Genomic DNA, 17,327 nt, shown 5'->3' on the forward strand with positions numbered 1-17,327 from the left:
TTTCCAAGGCTCCCAGACGCTGTTGGCACGTCGCTACGGCGCCTCGCAGGGGACCAAAGACCTCGGCCGGGCAGCGAACGCGCGCTGCTGACGTCAGCAGAGAAGGCCGGACTTCTCATCGCTGCTCATTGATAAAGCCTTAAGAGATAAGCTCGCCTCCTGTTGCATTGTGGGGCCTGTAGTCCAGGGAAGCCCAAGAGCTCTCTGACTGAGGATTCTAAATGCCCCCTAATTGAACTGCAAATCCCAGAATGCAACAGGAGGCAGCAGTTAAAGGGACCTAGCCCCCTTTTTGAGTGTAATCCGGTAAGGTCCTGTGTGTGTGTGTGTGTGTATATTTTATATATATATATATATATATATATAGAGAGAGAGAGAGAGAGAGAGAGAGAGGATGTAATACAAATATATATTTTTGTACTGTAATACTAGGTCCTATATATATATATATGTGTGTGTGTGTGTGTGTGTGTGTGTATATATTTGTATTACAGTATAAATATATACACATACATACATACAGCTTGACTCCATTACTCCACATACTAGTCTCTAGAACAGCCGAAGACCACCTTGCTCCATCTTCAATGACACTCGAATATTTAAACATGTCTATCAGGTCACCGTTTAACCTTCTCTTCCCCAGGCTAAACATATCCCAATGCCCTAACTGTTCCTCATAGGACATAGTTTCCAGGCCTTTCACCATTTTGGTCTCCCTCCTGTGGACATATTCCAGTTTTTCAATATCATTCTGCAATTGTTGTGTCCAAAACTGCACACAGCATTTATTCCAGGTGAGGTTTACTTCCCTTGGTCTAGATACTACTGTCTGATGTTCAACTAGTGGTCAACTAAGACTCCTTGATCCCTTTCACATGTACTGTTGCATAGTCATGTGTCACCTGATCTATCTCTGCATTTTATTTTTACTAAGTGTAGTACCTTACATTTGTCCCACATAATTATAGTAGCTGATTATTTAGGGTATTATGTAGAGTAATGAAAGAACATTATCACTTAGCAGCTCCCCTTTTCTTCAGGATCCTTACATAATGACTGAGGCCTTACAGCAAGTGTTGCTAATGGCATACGGTTTGGGTCAAATTGCTCCAGAACACCTTTTTTTCCTGGCTGTATGCAGGTGGAAGGGTTTGGGACTCATGGGGGTACTAGCAAACTTTAGGGCTTAAGCATGATTTTCAGACAAAAACCTGTGCTAGCAAATGATTTCTTGAAATGATTTCTTTAAAGAGGAAGATTTAGGGCAGAGGTCCCCACTGTGCTTTAAGAGATTTTGGACTTCAGCTCCCAGAATCTCAGACTATTGGCCAACGTGGCTGAGGCTTCTGGGAGCTGGAGTCCAACATTCCTTAGAGGACACAGTTTGGGGACCACTGTTTTAGGGGAAACATCAAGAGGCTTTCCTCATTCCACCTCACAGCAAGTCAAACTATGCTAATGTGAAAAAACAAGCAATGGAGATGTTTATGTTTAGGAACTTCCACGTATCTTTTTGTAAAATGATCATGCTGTGTCTCAGAATAAAGGAGAAAGGGCTGTACTGTACTGAGATGAGCAATCCTCAGGGCACTCTCTGCACTCATACTAAATTTAAGAGTTCCAAGAGGTGACCCTAGCAACACGTACAAACACAGACAAATGTGTTTCCAAACACAGCCTTCAGGCCTGTTACAGACTGCCAAAATAAAGCTGCTTTGGGTCTCTTTGGAGGTATGCTGTTTAAATGATGCATGCATCCTAAGAATCCGGAAGCTGCACCAAAGCTACCCTCCAGTGCTTAGGAATGGAGTGTGGCTTTGGCGCGACCTCCGGACTCTTAGGACCCATGCATCATTTAAATAGCATACCTCCAAAGAGACCCAAAGCAGCTTTATTTTGGCAGTCTGTAACAGGCCTGTTACCAAAATGGGATGTACATGGTGCATACATACTGCAAGGCTACTGTTATTAATATGACAATCATGTCATTAGAAACTAACATCAGATTTATACCAACACAAAATTAAATACACCTTCACTGAGATAGATGCTAGGTTTAATGGTTCCAATTGCTGACAGTAACAGCCGACAAATACAAGTTACAATTATGTCCCGATACATGACAGAAATTACTTAAGTCCCACTAATTTTAAAAGAAGCAAACATGTCTGTCTGTTCTGCTAAAGTAGCAAGATTTTTAGACAGGATCTAGCCAGTGTAAAGTAGTTTTCACCAACAAATCCAATGGGCATTCAAATATTTTGTTACAAAAAATAAAAACAAAGCTGCCGTTTTCTTTCTGAAGTTTTATTAATTTAAATTGTCAAAACTACATGAGTGTAACTTGGAGTTAAGTAGATATCCTTAACACAGGGTTTCTGTGAAGGTGTCATTTTAAACATATAACATGTTGATGAGCTGTACTGTCTCTTCCTTTAGACTTCTCATCGAGTGTTTACCTGCAAAAGAAAGAGCGATTGTTATGTGTTACACGTTGCCACTATATCACCTCTCTAATTCAATATCATTTTGTTTTCTAGCACTTCCACTAATAATGGCAATGCCTCTTTTAACCTCATGGGTTGTCATTACAAACTCAATACAGTACTTCATCACTGTCATTGGAATAGTCATTTTGATATAGGGTATTAGCAAATCTGTGAACATTAACGAAGCAAACATTTGAGACATTTGTCAGTATTTAAAATTTGCTTGGCTTACCACATCATCAATCTTAAGGATACTGCGGACAGTTTCTGTAGCTAGGGTCAGAGCACTGACAGATACCAGTAATGGCTGGACCACCAACTCTTCCAGGATATTGGAAATTCCCCCCTACAATTTAAGAATGGCAACTTTAATTTATAAGAAATTGCTAACAGAAAATGCACTGTTAATATTTATTTCTCAGAGGTCTTTACTAGGTAGTAGAAGATAAGATATAAATCCCATGAAAAACATATAAGCCCTTCCAAGTACATAGCCTCTGAGCATATAGACCATCCTACACTGATTCTCCAATAAAACAGTTAACATTTTTCATATTAATTTTAAGTTTTGTTAAGTACTTCATACTTAGGGAGGGGGAATGGAAACAAAAGGATCAGGATTATATGTAACTCATATCTTTGTCAGTTCCAGTTTAAAAGCAGTTTAAGAGCTGCCACATGTCATCTGCCAGAACATCCATGTACCTGAGGCAAATCCCCTTTACGTTACCTAACTGCTTCCAAACAAGGTGAACATTTGGGAGAGGGGGCTAACAACTGAGAGCAATTACATGGATACTAACAAAGCTCTGGCATAATCTTTATTCAAAGCAAGGAGAAAGAGGGTGGACACACACTAGTAGTGTGAAATAAGTTACATTTAACAGCACTTGCGTTCTATGTGTTAGCAACACAAAGGGCACATCATGCTTTACAGCAGTCTTCCAAAAAAAAAAAAAAATCATGCCTTCCAGGACCCACTTTGCATACACTTCTTAGGAAAGCAATCCATCCCTGTATATTTGCTACAGAAGCCCAAGGCAAATATTAGGAATTCACTATCTGTCCAGATAATCATATTTAAGTTATGCATATTAGAAAAAAATCCACATAATAGTAAATTCCAATATGAAAATGCTGCACATATATAGCATTATTAGTTTTGTCTTGCCAGTCTGCATATTACCTTTCTAACATTAATGCCAGCAGTCTTCTCTCCTTGTGCATGTCTGTTTCTCAATTCTGTTACAGTAGAAATAGGGTTAAGGCCTGCATTTTCAGCCAGGGTAGATGGAATAATTTCCAGGGCCTCTCCATAAGCGCGGACACAGTAAGATTCCATGCCACTTAAGATGCGAGAATATTCATTCAAGCGTAATGCCAATTCAATTTCTGGTGCTCCACCCCCAGCAATAAGGGCTCTGAAATTAAAAATTTGCAATTTGAAATGTTAAAAAGGTATTTGTTAGATGGAGTATCATTGTATTGGTTCAAGAAACTGAAGCAGTTATTACCTTTTCTTAACCAAGCAGCGGATGACACACAAAGCATCATGAATTGAACGCTCAGCTTCTTCAATCACTAGCTTGTTGGAACCACGTACCACAATTGTTACAGTTTTTCCAGGGCTTGCACAGCCTGTAATCTGAAGTACAAAAACACTATTACTGCAACATCTATTTTTGCTAGCACAGTTGTTATTATAGAACAGAAAGTTTAATGTCGCACTGTAGAGCAAAATAAATAAATAAAAAAGCAGCAATGGTAACTGAACGAATAAATAAATAAAGTAGTTATTTTTACAAATTCCATCAGGTAGTATAGTATCAGAATAAAGTAAAATTTTACCTCTATCTTAGCACGTAGGAGTGACAGCTAAAAATATCACACAGTATTATGAGCTACTGTTTATTAAATTAATTGATATAGTCTTTCTATTAAAGCCCAATACAATTTGGGGTGCCTCATGGTTTCCTTAACGTCTTCTGCTGCAGTATAATCAGGGCAATCTGGACATGGACCAAGCAGGTTTTAAGATAATTATTACTTGGATTTTTTAAAGATTGAGTGTCATTTAGCTGCCTTTAGCTGGTTTCTCATTGGTGCCAAGCAAAACAAATGTATTGCCAAGTCCTGGTGTAATCACTTTTCAGGGGTCTTCATTTTTGTAGTATGGAACGTTGAGTGTTGATAGATGCTTTGCAAGAAAAGGAGAAATTACCTCGGGGCTTGCAGTTCCTCTGCAGCATTTGTAGTGGCCAGAATATAGTTAGTGGAGGAATAGACAAGGCAATATATCTAGATGGCTCAGTACACTAAGAATTTTCATTCTCAGCACGAAATGAGATAGGGAGATATAGTTAGTGGAAGAATAGACAAGATAATATAACAAGTAATAATTATCTTTAAACCCGCTTGGTCCAGGGGAGGTTGGATTCATCATAACTGTTACACCCTTAAGTCTTGAGTGACACTTTACTCATTTTCATGTGGTGAAATACTATTCTGTGAAATAATGTTTGTCTTTTTTTAATGCCTTACATCTATTACATAAGGCATCAGAAAATACATCTAAACATGAAGTCTCCTTACCTTTATTAGTTTTCCAGATCCATTTAAATTTACTTCTTCTGCCAATTCAGCAGTTCCCAACATATCTCCAGTGAACTGATCAATATGAGCAACTGGCTTAGTTCCAATAGTCTTTAAAAAAACATAAAAAGGGACACAGGTATTCAGTATGTTCTATGTTACACAAACCAAGGTTAGAATCATACATACACTTAAAAGTAGAATCATAGAATCAAAGAGTCAAAAGAGACTACAAGGGCCATCCAGTCCAAACCCAGTCGTGCAGAAATCAAAGCACCCAATTCTCCAGAGAAGGAGATTCACCACACTCTGAGGCAGTGTGTTCCACTGTTGAACAGCTCCTACTGTCAGGAAGTTCCTCCTAAAGTTGAGGTGGGATCTCTTTTCCTGTAGTGTGAATCCACTGTTCCGGGTCCTATTCTCTGGAGCAGCAAAAAACAAGCTTGCTCCATCCTCAATATGACACCCCTTAAAACTATCTTTATGTACAAGGTTACTATTTCTACAGGAAAAAATGGCAACAGTTAGCTCTTTTACATACATACTTTTTTCTTACCCGTTCTATTACTAACTGCCTCCCAAATTTCAAAATACAGCCATGGAATGCTGTCACTTATTTCAATGACATTTTAGCAAGATGGATAAATTATGGAGATAAACAAAGCAAAGCCAGCTGTCCTAACTTCATCTTACCTTGCATATAAACTCAATGTCCTCTCTTTCAATATCTTTAATCACCATGATCTTCATTTTGTTCAAGAAATGTAGAGCTAGATCACTTAGAGCATCCCTGAAATAAATACAGTGAATGAGCTCCCAAATTTAACCTCAGCTCAGAACATAGCTTTTTAATCTCCACCCAATAGGATATCATTAGATACATCATCACTATCAAACCTTCTTGAACTCCCAAACCTTCTCTCTGCTTTAATGGGTTTGCTATTCCAGGGGTGAATTTGTGGGAGGCATCTCTTCATTTCCATAAATATAGGGTCCGAAAAAGACAGGCCAAAATAAAGCTGTTTCGGGTCACTTTGAATGTATGCTGTTTAAATGACACTTGCATCTTAAGAGGCCAAAAGCTGCATCAAAGCTACGCTCTAGTCCTCAGGACTGGAAAGTGGCTTTAGTGCAGCTTCCAGCCTCTTAGGAGCATACCTCCAGTGACCTGAAGCAGCTTTATTCTGTCCTGTCTGTTCAGGCCCATAGTCTAACTTTGGAGTAATCCAAAAAGCTATAGCAGTAGGCAAGAGAAAAGAGAGGAAAAGACTTTCTTTTTACCAGCACCACAAGCCAATATAAAAATGGGAATGCTGGAAGTACATAGGTAGGGTAAACATAGCCTTTTGACATCAGAGTTACACACTGGCTCTATGTCTCCCTGGACCATCACAAGCCTACTCTTCCCATCTATAAAAACTGCATTTCTTAAAGTTCTAAGAATTAAGTTTCTTTTATAAAGAATGCTGCATTTAGAAACATTTTAAGAAGAGTTTAATAAAATGAACTTCAAAGGAAGTTTCAGGTCTTACTGGCCAACTTAACAATGTCACACAAAATTTTAATCCTGAATACTATCCATCATGTGGTAATGAGATTAGTATAAAAGTGGAATAAGCATACCGTAGAATAGATTTCTGAATGAGCAGCACATTGCATCCTGTCTTCTTGATTTGCTTAACCAAATTCAGAATGTAGGCTCTTTCTTCTCGCAGGACTCTGTCCATTTGAGTATAGTCAGAAACGACAATCTGGTTATCCATCTAACAGAAGTAAAGAACTTTTAAGTATAGGCATACCTCAATTAACAAAACCTCTGACAAAAAAGCTCCTTTTATAAAGTCTTTTTATCCCTGCCAGCACAACTTTTTCTCCTTGACTTTTGTTTAGTTAGAAACTTCAAGCAGCATCAGCACTGGAAGGATGGCAGAAGTTGAGAGAAAGACAGATTTACAGTGATAGTTTGCAAGGTTTCTGCAGTAAACAATACAACAGGGGTTGGCAACCTGCGGCCCCTGGGGGCGGTTGCCGCCGCCGCCGCCGCCGGGCAAAAAAATGGCGGCGCCCAGAGGCGAAGTCTTGCGCGACCTCAAAGAAGGTCGCGCGAGACTTCGGCCTCCAGGAGGCCCGATGCGGCCGCCGGAGCCCTCGAATAGGGCTCCAACGGCCGCATCGGGCCTCTGGAAGGCCCACTGAAGCCGTCGGAGCCCTGTTCAAGGGCCCCGGCAACAGCATCGGGCCTCCAGGAGCCCGGTGCCATCGCTGGGGTCCTCCAAGAGGCTTTTTTGCCGGCCTCTGACAGGGCCTGGGGCCCCATCAGGGGCCTGCAAAGATGGGGAAGCCTGGCCCCCGGAGGGTGAAAGCTCCACCCCGGAAGGTGGAAGCTCCACCCCTGGCATGCGGCCCCACCCCCGGCATGCAGCCCCGCCCCCGGAGGGTAGAAGCTCCACCCCCAGCTTCGGCCCCCCAGTCGCCTGAGGGACAGCAACCCAGCCCCCGGCCCAAAAAGGTTCCCTACCCCTGCAATACAATAAAGGCAATAACGTTCCAAATGGAAAAGAATGGGATTCTGCTTTAGCCAATCCTACTATAGCAGTGTGTCCCTGCTCACAGCAGGAAAGGTAAATAGCAGCTGCCTCCAGAATCTCCTACTGAGCATATTCTTTCCATATTATTATGCCTTTCATGCCAATTTTTCTGTAAAAAAAAAATAATGCCCAGGAAAATCTATCTAAATGTATCAGTGTAGTAATTAATCACAAACTAAGCGGTAAGATAAATTATATCATTTATATCCCTCCTTTATAGCAGGGTATGATTGCAAGGTTTTTGTTTGTGCAATATATTGTTAGTATAAGAATATGTTACTAATGGTAGATTTTTCTATGCTAAGGCCTTGACAAATACAAGATGTGTAAGCAATCCATTGACAGACCACCAATTCCTACTGACTGTTGGGATTCTCGGAAAGAATACTAGACAACGTATACAGTATATCAGTATAACAGGGTCTCTTCAGTATATCTACTGTACTATACAGCAGATATACTGTTGTTACATAACAGGGTTCCTTCTCTCAAATTGGCATACTTGCTGTACAAATTCAGCAAATAATGGATCACAAGAAATCTTATGTTCACATCACCCTATGTCTATCTACTCAAACACTAGATGCAATGAATTCAAAATATAAAATATTTAAAAAATCATCAAAAATTGAGAAACATAAGCAACAACAGATCTCAAAAAAGAGAAAGTAAGTTAATTGTTGTTTTAAGCCTTTGACACACTATTAGACAAATGATGTAATGTAATGTAATATACACCTGCTGCATTGATTTTTAATTTGATTATTATCAATTATATCCCCCTTGGCAGGAGATAAGCTGGATATAAATGGAAGGAAAGAAGGACATATTGACAAAACTAACTTACGTCTGTTTTTGGCGCTGACAAGCAAAATTGAATGAGACCAATCTTAGCTTTTTCCACTCTGGTAATACCAGTATTCAATATTTTCTGAGTAAGGACCAGCCCTTCAATCAATTCACAGTCATCAATTGTTCCCCTAGAAACAAATACTTGAATAAGCACAAAAACAAAATAATCAATTTCATTCCAAAATTTGGATTTTGGAATATTACTACTTACCCAAGCTTTTTGACAATTTTAATGTCTCTAAGATCCACACCAGTGGCTGTAGTTGGATCTATCACTTTCATTACAGCATCTACACTCATTGGAGAAAGCAGACTAGAATACTGTGATACAACCTGCAAGGATTAAGTAAAGAGCCACATTAAAGTTAGCTTTCGTTAGTTTGCAGTACCTCTCAAAATCAACAACTTCAAAGCCCTAAGCAACTGGCATCTTCAGTTTTCTTACTGCAGCTTCTCATTTCCACATTGAACCTCCAAGAGAGATTGTTGATCAACAAAGATAAATTATAATTAACTTTCCATGTTAACCCATATAATTTGTAATTAGAGCATGCACTAAATAGGATATAATGACACATTTTCCAAGAACTTTCTTTTCTATACCTACTTTTGAATTCAGTGCTGTAGTTGCACTGTTAAGTAGGGTTTCTCTATCACTCAGCTCAACAGGCTGTCCCATACTGGTCAAGACTTCAACACCTTTCTCCAGTGCCTTCTGGAATGACTCAGAAATGATGGTGGGATGAATTCCTAGTTACAGTTGAAGATAACAATACAAACAATAGTTATATTTTCAAAAATATCAAGTACAGTGGGCACTCCCTATGTAGAGATCTATTCTGGATCCCTCCGCATAAGAGGAAACCAGCGTATGCTGGAGCCCTTTTGGTAGTAATGGGGCTCGCGTCGGCGGCACACATCATCCAATGTGCACCACAGGCGTGTGCCCCATTAAATTTTTCTGAGGCGCATGAAGGGCTCTTCTGGTGCGGCTTTCAGCATATGCTGAAAGCCATGTATGGCATACTTGTGTAAATCATGGGCGCACTCTAGTCTGCAAAATTGTTTTTCAGTTGAACTAATGTATATTTTGATATGCTGTACATTAATACATTTCTCCTCTGCTTGTTCCCCTCACATCCATTTATTACACATTGTTTTACAATAAACTAGCAAAATAGTTTTTTGTGGGTTTTTTTGGGCTATGTGGCCATGTTCTATAAGAGTTTATTCCTGATGTTTCGCCACCAACGTCAAGAATAAAAACTAAGAATGCCGGCCATGAAAGCCTTCGAGTTCAAACTAATAAAAGTTCAGTCCTTCCACCAAGAAGTGCTGCATTTCTTTAGAAAAAGGATATGTTAATTTGATTTGCCTTGACTAGAAATGTTTCGCTTAGGTGCATGTGTGTATACAACATTACTTTTGGTAAAACACTGTACTTCAAGCCACACTTCAAATCTATCAGAGAAGGTGATATCGCAGAATTAAATGATTGTTAGAGGATCTAAGCATGCATCCTAATGGCGTAGTGGTTTGAGTGTTGGACTAGAACTCTGAAGACTAGGGCTTGATTCCCAGCTTGGCCACGAAAACCACTGGGTGACTTTGGGCAAGTCACATGTTCTCAGGGGAAGGCAATGGCAAAACTTCCCTGAACAAATATTGCCAAGATAACTCTGTGATATGGGTATGCTTTAGGGTAGCCGTTAGGTTGGAAACAACTTGAAGGCACACAACAACAACCCCCACCACAGGTTATTAACACAATAGCTATTATTTAACAATTATGTTTTTCATTTTAAAGTAAGGGTCAAAGGGAAATTTCACTTGTACAATCCAGCTTATTTACATATGATATTATATATAAACATACCCTTCTGAAGAAGCCTGGAACAAGCATCCAAAAGAGCACCTGCAATGACCACAACAGAAGTAGTGCCATCTCCAGCTTCAATATCTTGTGCTTTGGATAACTCCACCAGCTGTATACAACCAAAAAATTTATGCAAAATTCCAAGCTGCTCTGATAATATCACATCCATGCAAAACTAATACATTGATCACTTGCAAAAGCACAAAATTTGAGGTCTCACTCTGTTATTTCCTAAGAAGGGATGGCTAAAAAAACCGCAAAAGCATAAATTCTACTTGATTTGTCTTCACTTCTGGATCTGATATGAACTCTGAAAATAAGTACAGTATTACAGTGGTGCCTTGTTATCTGCTGGGGTTTGGTTCCAGGAACCCCTGTGGATACCAAAATCTATGGATGCTCAAGTCCCATAATATACGAAGGCAAAATGGTGTCCCTTATATTAAATGGCAAAATCAAGGTTTACTTTTTGGCTATTTTAAAAAATATTTTCAAGCCATGGAGAACTGAAAGATATGGAGGGCCGACTCTACTTACCATTTTGGCTGCAGGGTGAAGAACCTGTATCTGCTTCAGAATAGTTGCACCATCATTTGTGATTGTCACATCTCCTTTGCCATCTTGGATCTGGAAAAGCATAACCAAAATTTTATGGATACTAACTGAAAGGAGAGAATAATCTACAAATCAAATATAACCAACTGTTGATTTATACTGCATTTTAGAGACTTTTCCGGTAAGAGCTGGCTCATTATATTAAGACAGTATTTAATTTTTAACTTTCTCTAGCTGCCCCTGTGCTTTTTCAACCTTCCCCTCATGCTGTCAACACAGACATCCCCATAAAATATGGCAATGGCCACCGATATCCTAGACCCCTGACTGACTGGCCAAGCCGATAACAGGAGTAGTGAACACCTTTATTTGCAAATGACCAGGTGTCCAACATGCCAAAAAGTAGTAATAACAAATCCTCTGCTGAAATGGCCCTCACTAAAACCCATTTTATTGAATCATTTTTACCCAGTCTGCAATATCACATATTTGAACACATAGAATATGTGATATCTAACATTCAAGGGTTCTTAGGCAAGATGGATTATCCAGATTCATTTCTATTTGACTTCAAGCCTCATTATGGAACAGAGATAGCTTTGGTCATTTTGTTGGACAATCTACATGTTGGATACAGACAATGCCTCCCTATTGGTTTTGCTGGACATGTTAGTGACCATGGAACTATCAACCACACTAACATCTAAGCCACCTATCTGGTATTAGACATGGAACCATTACTTTATGTTGACTTTAATCCTGCTTGGAGGAGTTAGTTCAGAATGTAGTGCTGGAGGACTCCTGTTTGATACACTGGCCATTGGTATGTGATCTCCTATAGGACTGTTTTGTCCCCTATGTTCATATAGTCATCTCTCCATTTTTGCGGGGGGCTTTTTCCAGACCCTCTCCCCACAAAAATGGAAATTCGCAAATCCACAAAAAATGAAGTTTGCCGTGTGGATGCAGCCTGGATTCAGTTCTGAAGTTGCATGCCACACATCATGGTTGAACTATAAAATCAAGTTCTGTGCAGGAATAGTTTTGAAATGTGCAAAACAACCATAATGTTTTTTTATAGATAGACAGGCAGATAAATAAAGGCAGGCCTAAATACCCTAAAGGCACCAGATCATATCTGATCTTGGAAGTAAGCAGGCTAAGCCCTGGTTAATATTTGGATGGGGGACCATAAATGAATACCGGCTGCTGTGGCCTGTATTTCACTGGAAGGAACTGACAAAACCACCTCTGAGGAAATTGGAGTCTCCATAAATTGACAGGTGATTTGAAGCTGTGTGTGCATGCGCGTGTGCACACACACAAATACATATACATACAATAAAAAATGCTGCAGCTTTACTGTCATCCCCAGAACCATTCAAAGGGCTGGTCATGACCTATAAAGTCACTCCCAGACATTTAAAGATGCAAGTCAGTGTGTTCAATGGGGCAAAAAACTAGTGTTCTTGCAACACACACAACTACTATAAGGCAGCTCTTTTCATAGTGCTTCTTCTGTCTTTCTTCCACCTAAATATATGTCCCACTCCTTTTCACTCCTCCACTTTCCAAAGCCTACCAAAAGGTGTCTGAAAGGTTGCCACAAGGACTGGGTAGGTACTGAGGATCTGGAAGCCACACTCTCCCATCTTCCAGATCTCTAGGTGCATTTTTAATTACAGGAAGTGACCTGACTTTGGGGGAAATGGGTACCAAAGACCCTTCAAGGTGCATCCTGGGTCAGATTTTGGGGCAAATTCTGGGCGCATTTATGGTCTTGGGGGGGGGAGGCAAAAGTGATCTGGAGCCACAAAATTACCAAGCCGGACACATGCCTTTGTGTTTGTTCACCCATGTTCATTTTCTGCTAACCAATATAATCAATCATTCTTGGTAAGGTATGGAATCTGCTTCATAATAATGTTCTATCAGTAAACACTCAACACTCAAAATATTCAACCAACATCCAGCAAATCCACAGCAATGGACATCATGACTGAAGGCATGGGAAATAGCTAGTATGGATAAAAACGCACTAAAGTTCTGTTATTATGTCAAATACATAAACCTCAAGACTTACCATTTTATCCATTCCTTTTGGTCCAAGGCTCGTCCTAACAGCATCTGCAACCGCTAAAACGAAGGTGACAGTACAATTACAAATCAATGTTTCCTTGCTACCGTAGTCTTGCTAATTTTCTTGTGGGAGTAAAAAAGAAAATGTACATAAAGTACCACACCTAACCACTCTGGCTCACAATAATAAGAGAAAATTAATTTCTTATTTAGCAGGACAAAACTATGGTGACAGGTGATGCTTATTTCAAACCACACTGGGAATAATATGCACAGTACTGATTGCCACATCTTTTAAAAGGAGTATTGTACTAGAAAACGTATTAGAAAGGAACAACAAGGCAATGAGTGGATTGAAGCAATTGCCCTACAAAGCAAAGTAACAATGCTTAGGGCATTTTATTTCTTCTAAAAGGCAAGTATATCAGGACATGATGAAATTATGCTCAGTTTAGAGAAAGTAAGTAGATGTTTTTCTTACTGGATCATCCTGTGAAGTCTGGATGGGTACCTGTTTAACATCCTTATGAATGACTGAGATGATGGAATAGAAAGCATGTTTACCAGTAAGAGGAGCAGCTAATGCACCAGAGAACAGGAATAGAAATCAGCTTGAGACTGGAGAACTGGGCCAAAACAAATAAAATTAATTTTAACAGGGATAAATGTAAGGTACAGATTGAGTATCCCTTATCTGAGATTACAGGGATTAGAAAAATCCACTGAGATTGAGGCTATCAACTCTGCTTGCCTATATGTCAACTCCAAGTGTCAGAGGCAGTTTAGTACCACTTGCTACAAAACGCAAGATAAAGATGCTGTTACACTCATGTTTTGCTTCCACCAGCAATCTTTTGGCCATTGCAGGAAACAAGATGCTCAAGCTCTTCTTGCTCCTGTATCTCAAAACCTGCCCACCCCTAAATATCCAAACATCAAATTTTGATTCATAGAATTAAAACATTTCATTGCATTATCTATATGCTTTATAAATAGCCACTGCGCCATTTCTCAAACAAGGGACCGTTTCCAAGACTGCTACCTCACACAAGCAAGGCAGCTAAAAAGGGAATAATGAAATCTGTGTGTCTTACTCTTGTGTAAACACACACAGGACTACATTACACAGTTCAATTAGTCCCCTACAACGCTTTGACTGTCATGGGCTGCATATAAAAAAAAACCTCTAAGGTTTCTATTCTAGTGGGGCAGTGTCCCAGAATACAATCTCTAAAGTATCCTGAATCTATGGTATGTGATTTTATTTACTCCTAAACTACTCTTTCCCCAGGGTATATTATAATCTACTGAGCACCTCACCAAACCACAAATCTCAGGGTTTCTCAGGATGGAGCCATGACAATGAAGGTGATGTGAAACAGGGGTAACTGCCCTGTGCAAGTACTGAATAACCACAATTGCACTAACAGCTACAAAGGCACTATGAATGCAACCTAAGGTGTAAACACCAGGCAGAATTAAAGCTGTTTGGGACCACTTTAATGGCCATGACTTCTGTTTGTGAGCCGCTTTGGGTCCCCTTCTGGAAGAAAGGTGGCGTAACAATGAAATGAATAAACAAATGACTCTGCCCTACAGCATCCTGAATTAGGACGCACTAAAATAAATGACTGTACTTGCCCACAGGGAAACCATATTTGCCCATAGAGAATCATTGGAAAATACTTGCCCATAGGGAAACCATATTTGCCCATAGATAATCATAGGAGAATACATGCCCAACCTTTCCCTGTGGGCAAGTATTCTCCAATGTTTCCCTATGAGCAAATATTTCGCAATGATTCTCAGTGAGCAAAAGTATGCTTTCCCTATGGACAAGTATTCCCCAATGTTTTTTTTGTTTTAGTATGTCCCTCCTGAATTCAAAAAGATATAGCCATGTTAGTCCGCAGGATCAGTATGTAGAGATCTTGTAGCACCTTTTGAGACTAAATGAAAGAAAGAAGTTGGCAACAGGAGCTTTCACAGAGTAAAATCTACTTCCTCAGATGCAGTTGGATATAATGATAATAATAATAATACAGAGAGAGATCTTGTAGCCTCTTTGAGACTCACTGAAAGAAAGATCTTGGCAGCATGAGCTTTCGTAGACTAAAGTCCACTTCCTTAGATGCAAATAATAATAATAATAATAATAAATATTATTCAAAGGTAATAATAGTCTGCAGGATCAATATGTAGAGATCTTGTATCACCCTTTGAGACTACCTGAAAGAAAGAAGTTGGCAGAAGGAGCTTTCCTAGGCTTCAGTCTACTTCCTCAGATGCATATTATTATTATTATTATTATTATTATTATTATTATTATTATTATTCAAAGGTAATAATAGCTTGCAGGATCAGTATGTAAAGAGATCTTAATAGCACCTTTAAGACTAAGTGAAAGAAAAAGTTGGCAGTATGAGCTTTCGTAGACTAAAGTCTACTTCCTCAGATGCATTGGGTGGAGGAGTGGAATCCTGGGGCGTGTGCAGTTTGGTGAGGCCCCAGAGCTCTCTCTGTCGGACCAGACTACAATTCCCAGGATGCCCTATAGAGAATCATTTCAGAAGACTTGCCCATAGGGAATCATAGAACACTTGCCCATAGGAAACCATTAGGGACTACTTGCCCATAAAGAATCATTGGGGAATAACTGCCCATAGAGAATCATTGGAGAAGACTTGCCCATAAGGAGTCATTAGGGACTACTTGCCCATAAAGAATCAATGGGGACTATTTGCCCATAGAGAATCATTGGGGAATAATTGCCCATAGGGAATCATTGGAGAAGACTTGCCCATAAGGAGTCATTGGGGAAGACTTGCCCATAGGGAATCATTGGAGAAGGCTTGCCCATAAAGAATCATTGGGGAAGACTTGCCCATAGGGAATCATTGGGAAGGCCAGCCTGGGCCTGCCCTTGCGGCCGAAGAAGAGACAAAGCCCAAGGCCTACCTTTGCCGGCGGAGATGTTGCTGAAGCGGATCTGGGTAGGCTTGTCCCTGTCCTGGTAGGAGCCGCGGTTCCCTGCGGATCCCCGGTTCCCCGCGTTGGCCGGGGCCGCCCTGGCGCTCAGGTTCTCTGGCATCGCTGCCCGCGCTCTCCTGGGCCCCGATGGACACGGATTGCCTTCCGCGCACACCACAACCGCCGAGAAGCTTCCAGAAAGCGACCAGCAGAGACGGGGAGAGGTGGGGGCCTTCCTTCGCCAGGCGCTAACGGTCGCGCAGGCGTGACGTCACTCGACGGGGAGGGTCTGTCTATCTCAAACGCCGGCTCTGCTCCAACCAGGCCTTGCAGCCTGGTTCCTCCAATAGCTGCCTGCCATGGCTCAATGATAAGGAATTTTGGGAATTGTAGTTTTGAGAGACAGCCTTCTCTGTCTGTCAGAGAGCTCTGGTGCCACAATGAACTACAAATCCCAGGATTCCATAGCATGGAGCCATGGCATTTAAACTGGGTGTCAACTTGGATTATGTCTGCAATGCAGACGCAGCCTCCTTCCTCCTCTGCATCTAACTTAAACAGTAAACATCTCGTCAGTTAGAAACACCCTGCAGAAGCAATCCAGTTTGAGACCATTTTAACTGCCCTGGCTCAATGCTAAAGAATTCTGGGAACTGTAGTTTTGTGAGACATTTAGCTTCTCTGTCAGAGAGCTCTGGTGTCACACAATAAACTACAAATTCCATAGCATGGAGCCATGGCAGTTAAAGCAGTCTCAAACTGGATTGTTTCTGCAGTGCGGATGCAGCCTCCATTAAAAATGTGATGTTCGGTCATCCACAGTTTACCCTACGGCTTCCCTCTCTCCAGAGGGGATTTGGTGTCACCCAGAGCAAGAAAGCCTTTGCTATTCCAGACCTGCCTTGATGGACTCCTCTTGATGTTATTGTTTAATCTTGACATCACTGTAGCTGATGCTTTTATTCTTCAATTTTAAAACAGCCATCTTGATTCCCATTTAGGGAGAAAGGCAGGCTATAAACCAATAAATATATTTTAAAAAAATAACACTCAAATTGTTATTGATTGATATTCTTGGTAAATTATATTTTGTCCTGTGAGTCAAACTGAATTCACTTTGGAGGAAAAGGAATAATGTGTTTTCATAGGGGTTTGGGGTGGGTTTTTCAGGCTATGTGGCCATGTTCTGGAAGAGTTTATTCCTGACATTTCGCCAGCATCTGTGGCTGGCATCTTCAGAGAATGGTGGCATGGAAGTGAGTGGGGTATATATACACTGTGTGACCCTTGGTTAAGAGGGAGTGATTTATATATTAATCTCTG

The 17,327-nt window shown here is 40.4% G+C and overlaps 1 protein-coding gene across 1 annotated transcript; it reads right to left on the reverse strand.

Annotated features, from left to right (window-relative positions):
- Window positions 1–2,294: 2,294 nt before the first annotated feature.
- Window positions 2,295–16,257, reverse strand: CCT4 (chaperonin containing TCP1 subunit 4). Its single transcript, XM_042444821.1, has 14 exons — window positions 15,993–16,257; window positions 13,039–13,091; window positions 10,938–11,027; window positions 10,401–10,509; window positions 9,132–9,274; window positions 8,736–8,857; window positions 8,520–8,652; window positions 6,708–6,847; window positions 5,778–5,874; window positions 5,085–5,195; window positions 4,007–4,137; window positions 3,679–3,913; window positions 2,725–2,838; window positions 2,295–2,462 (listed from the first exon to the last, which is right to left on the reverse strand). The coding sequence occupies exons 1-14, from the start codon at window positions 16,123–16,125 to the stop codon at window positions 2,448–2,450; spliced, it is 1,626 nt and encodes a 541-aa protein (XP_042300755.1). The 5' UTR covers window positions 16,126–16,257; the 3' UTR covers window positions 2,295–2,447.
- Between the last annotated feature and the right edge of the window lie 1,070 nt (window positions 16,258–17,327).

The sequence above is a fragment of the Sceloporus undulatus genome, chromosome 1 (assembly GCF_019175285.1).
Source record: "Sceloporus undulatus isolate JIND9_A2432 ecotype Alabama chromosome 1, SceUnd_v1.1, whole genome shotgun sequence".
Taxonomy (NCBI): Eukaryota; Metazoa; Chordata; class Lepidosauria; order Squamata; family Phrynosomatidae; genus Sceloporus; species Sceloporus undulatus.

Excerpts from the sequence above, each read along its gene's own strand:
- CCT4 (XM_042444821.1), bottom strand. The coding sequence starts at position 16,125 with ATGCCAGAGAACCTGAGCGCCAGGGCGGCCCCGGCCAACGCGGGGAAC. Across the intron at positions 8,653-8,735 it reads AAAATTGTCAAAAAGCTTGG|GGGAACAATTGATGACTGTG; the intron begins GTAAGTAGTAAT and ends ATTTGTTTCTAG. Across the intron at positions 5,875-6,707 it reads ATTCAGAAATCTATTCTACG|GGATGCTCTAAGTGATCTAG; the intron begins GTATGCTTATTC and ends TATTTATTTCAG.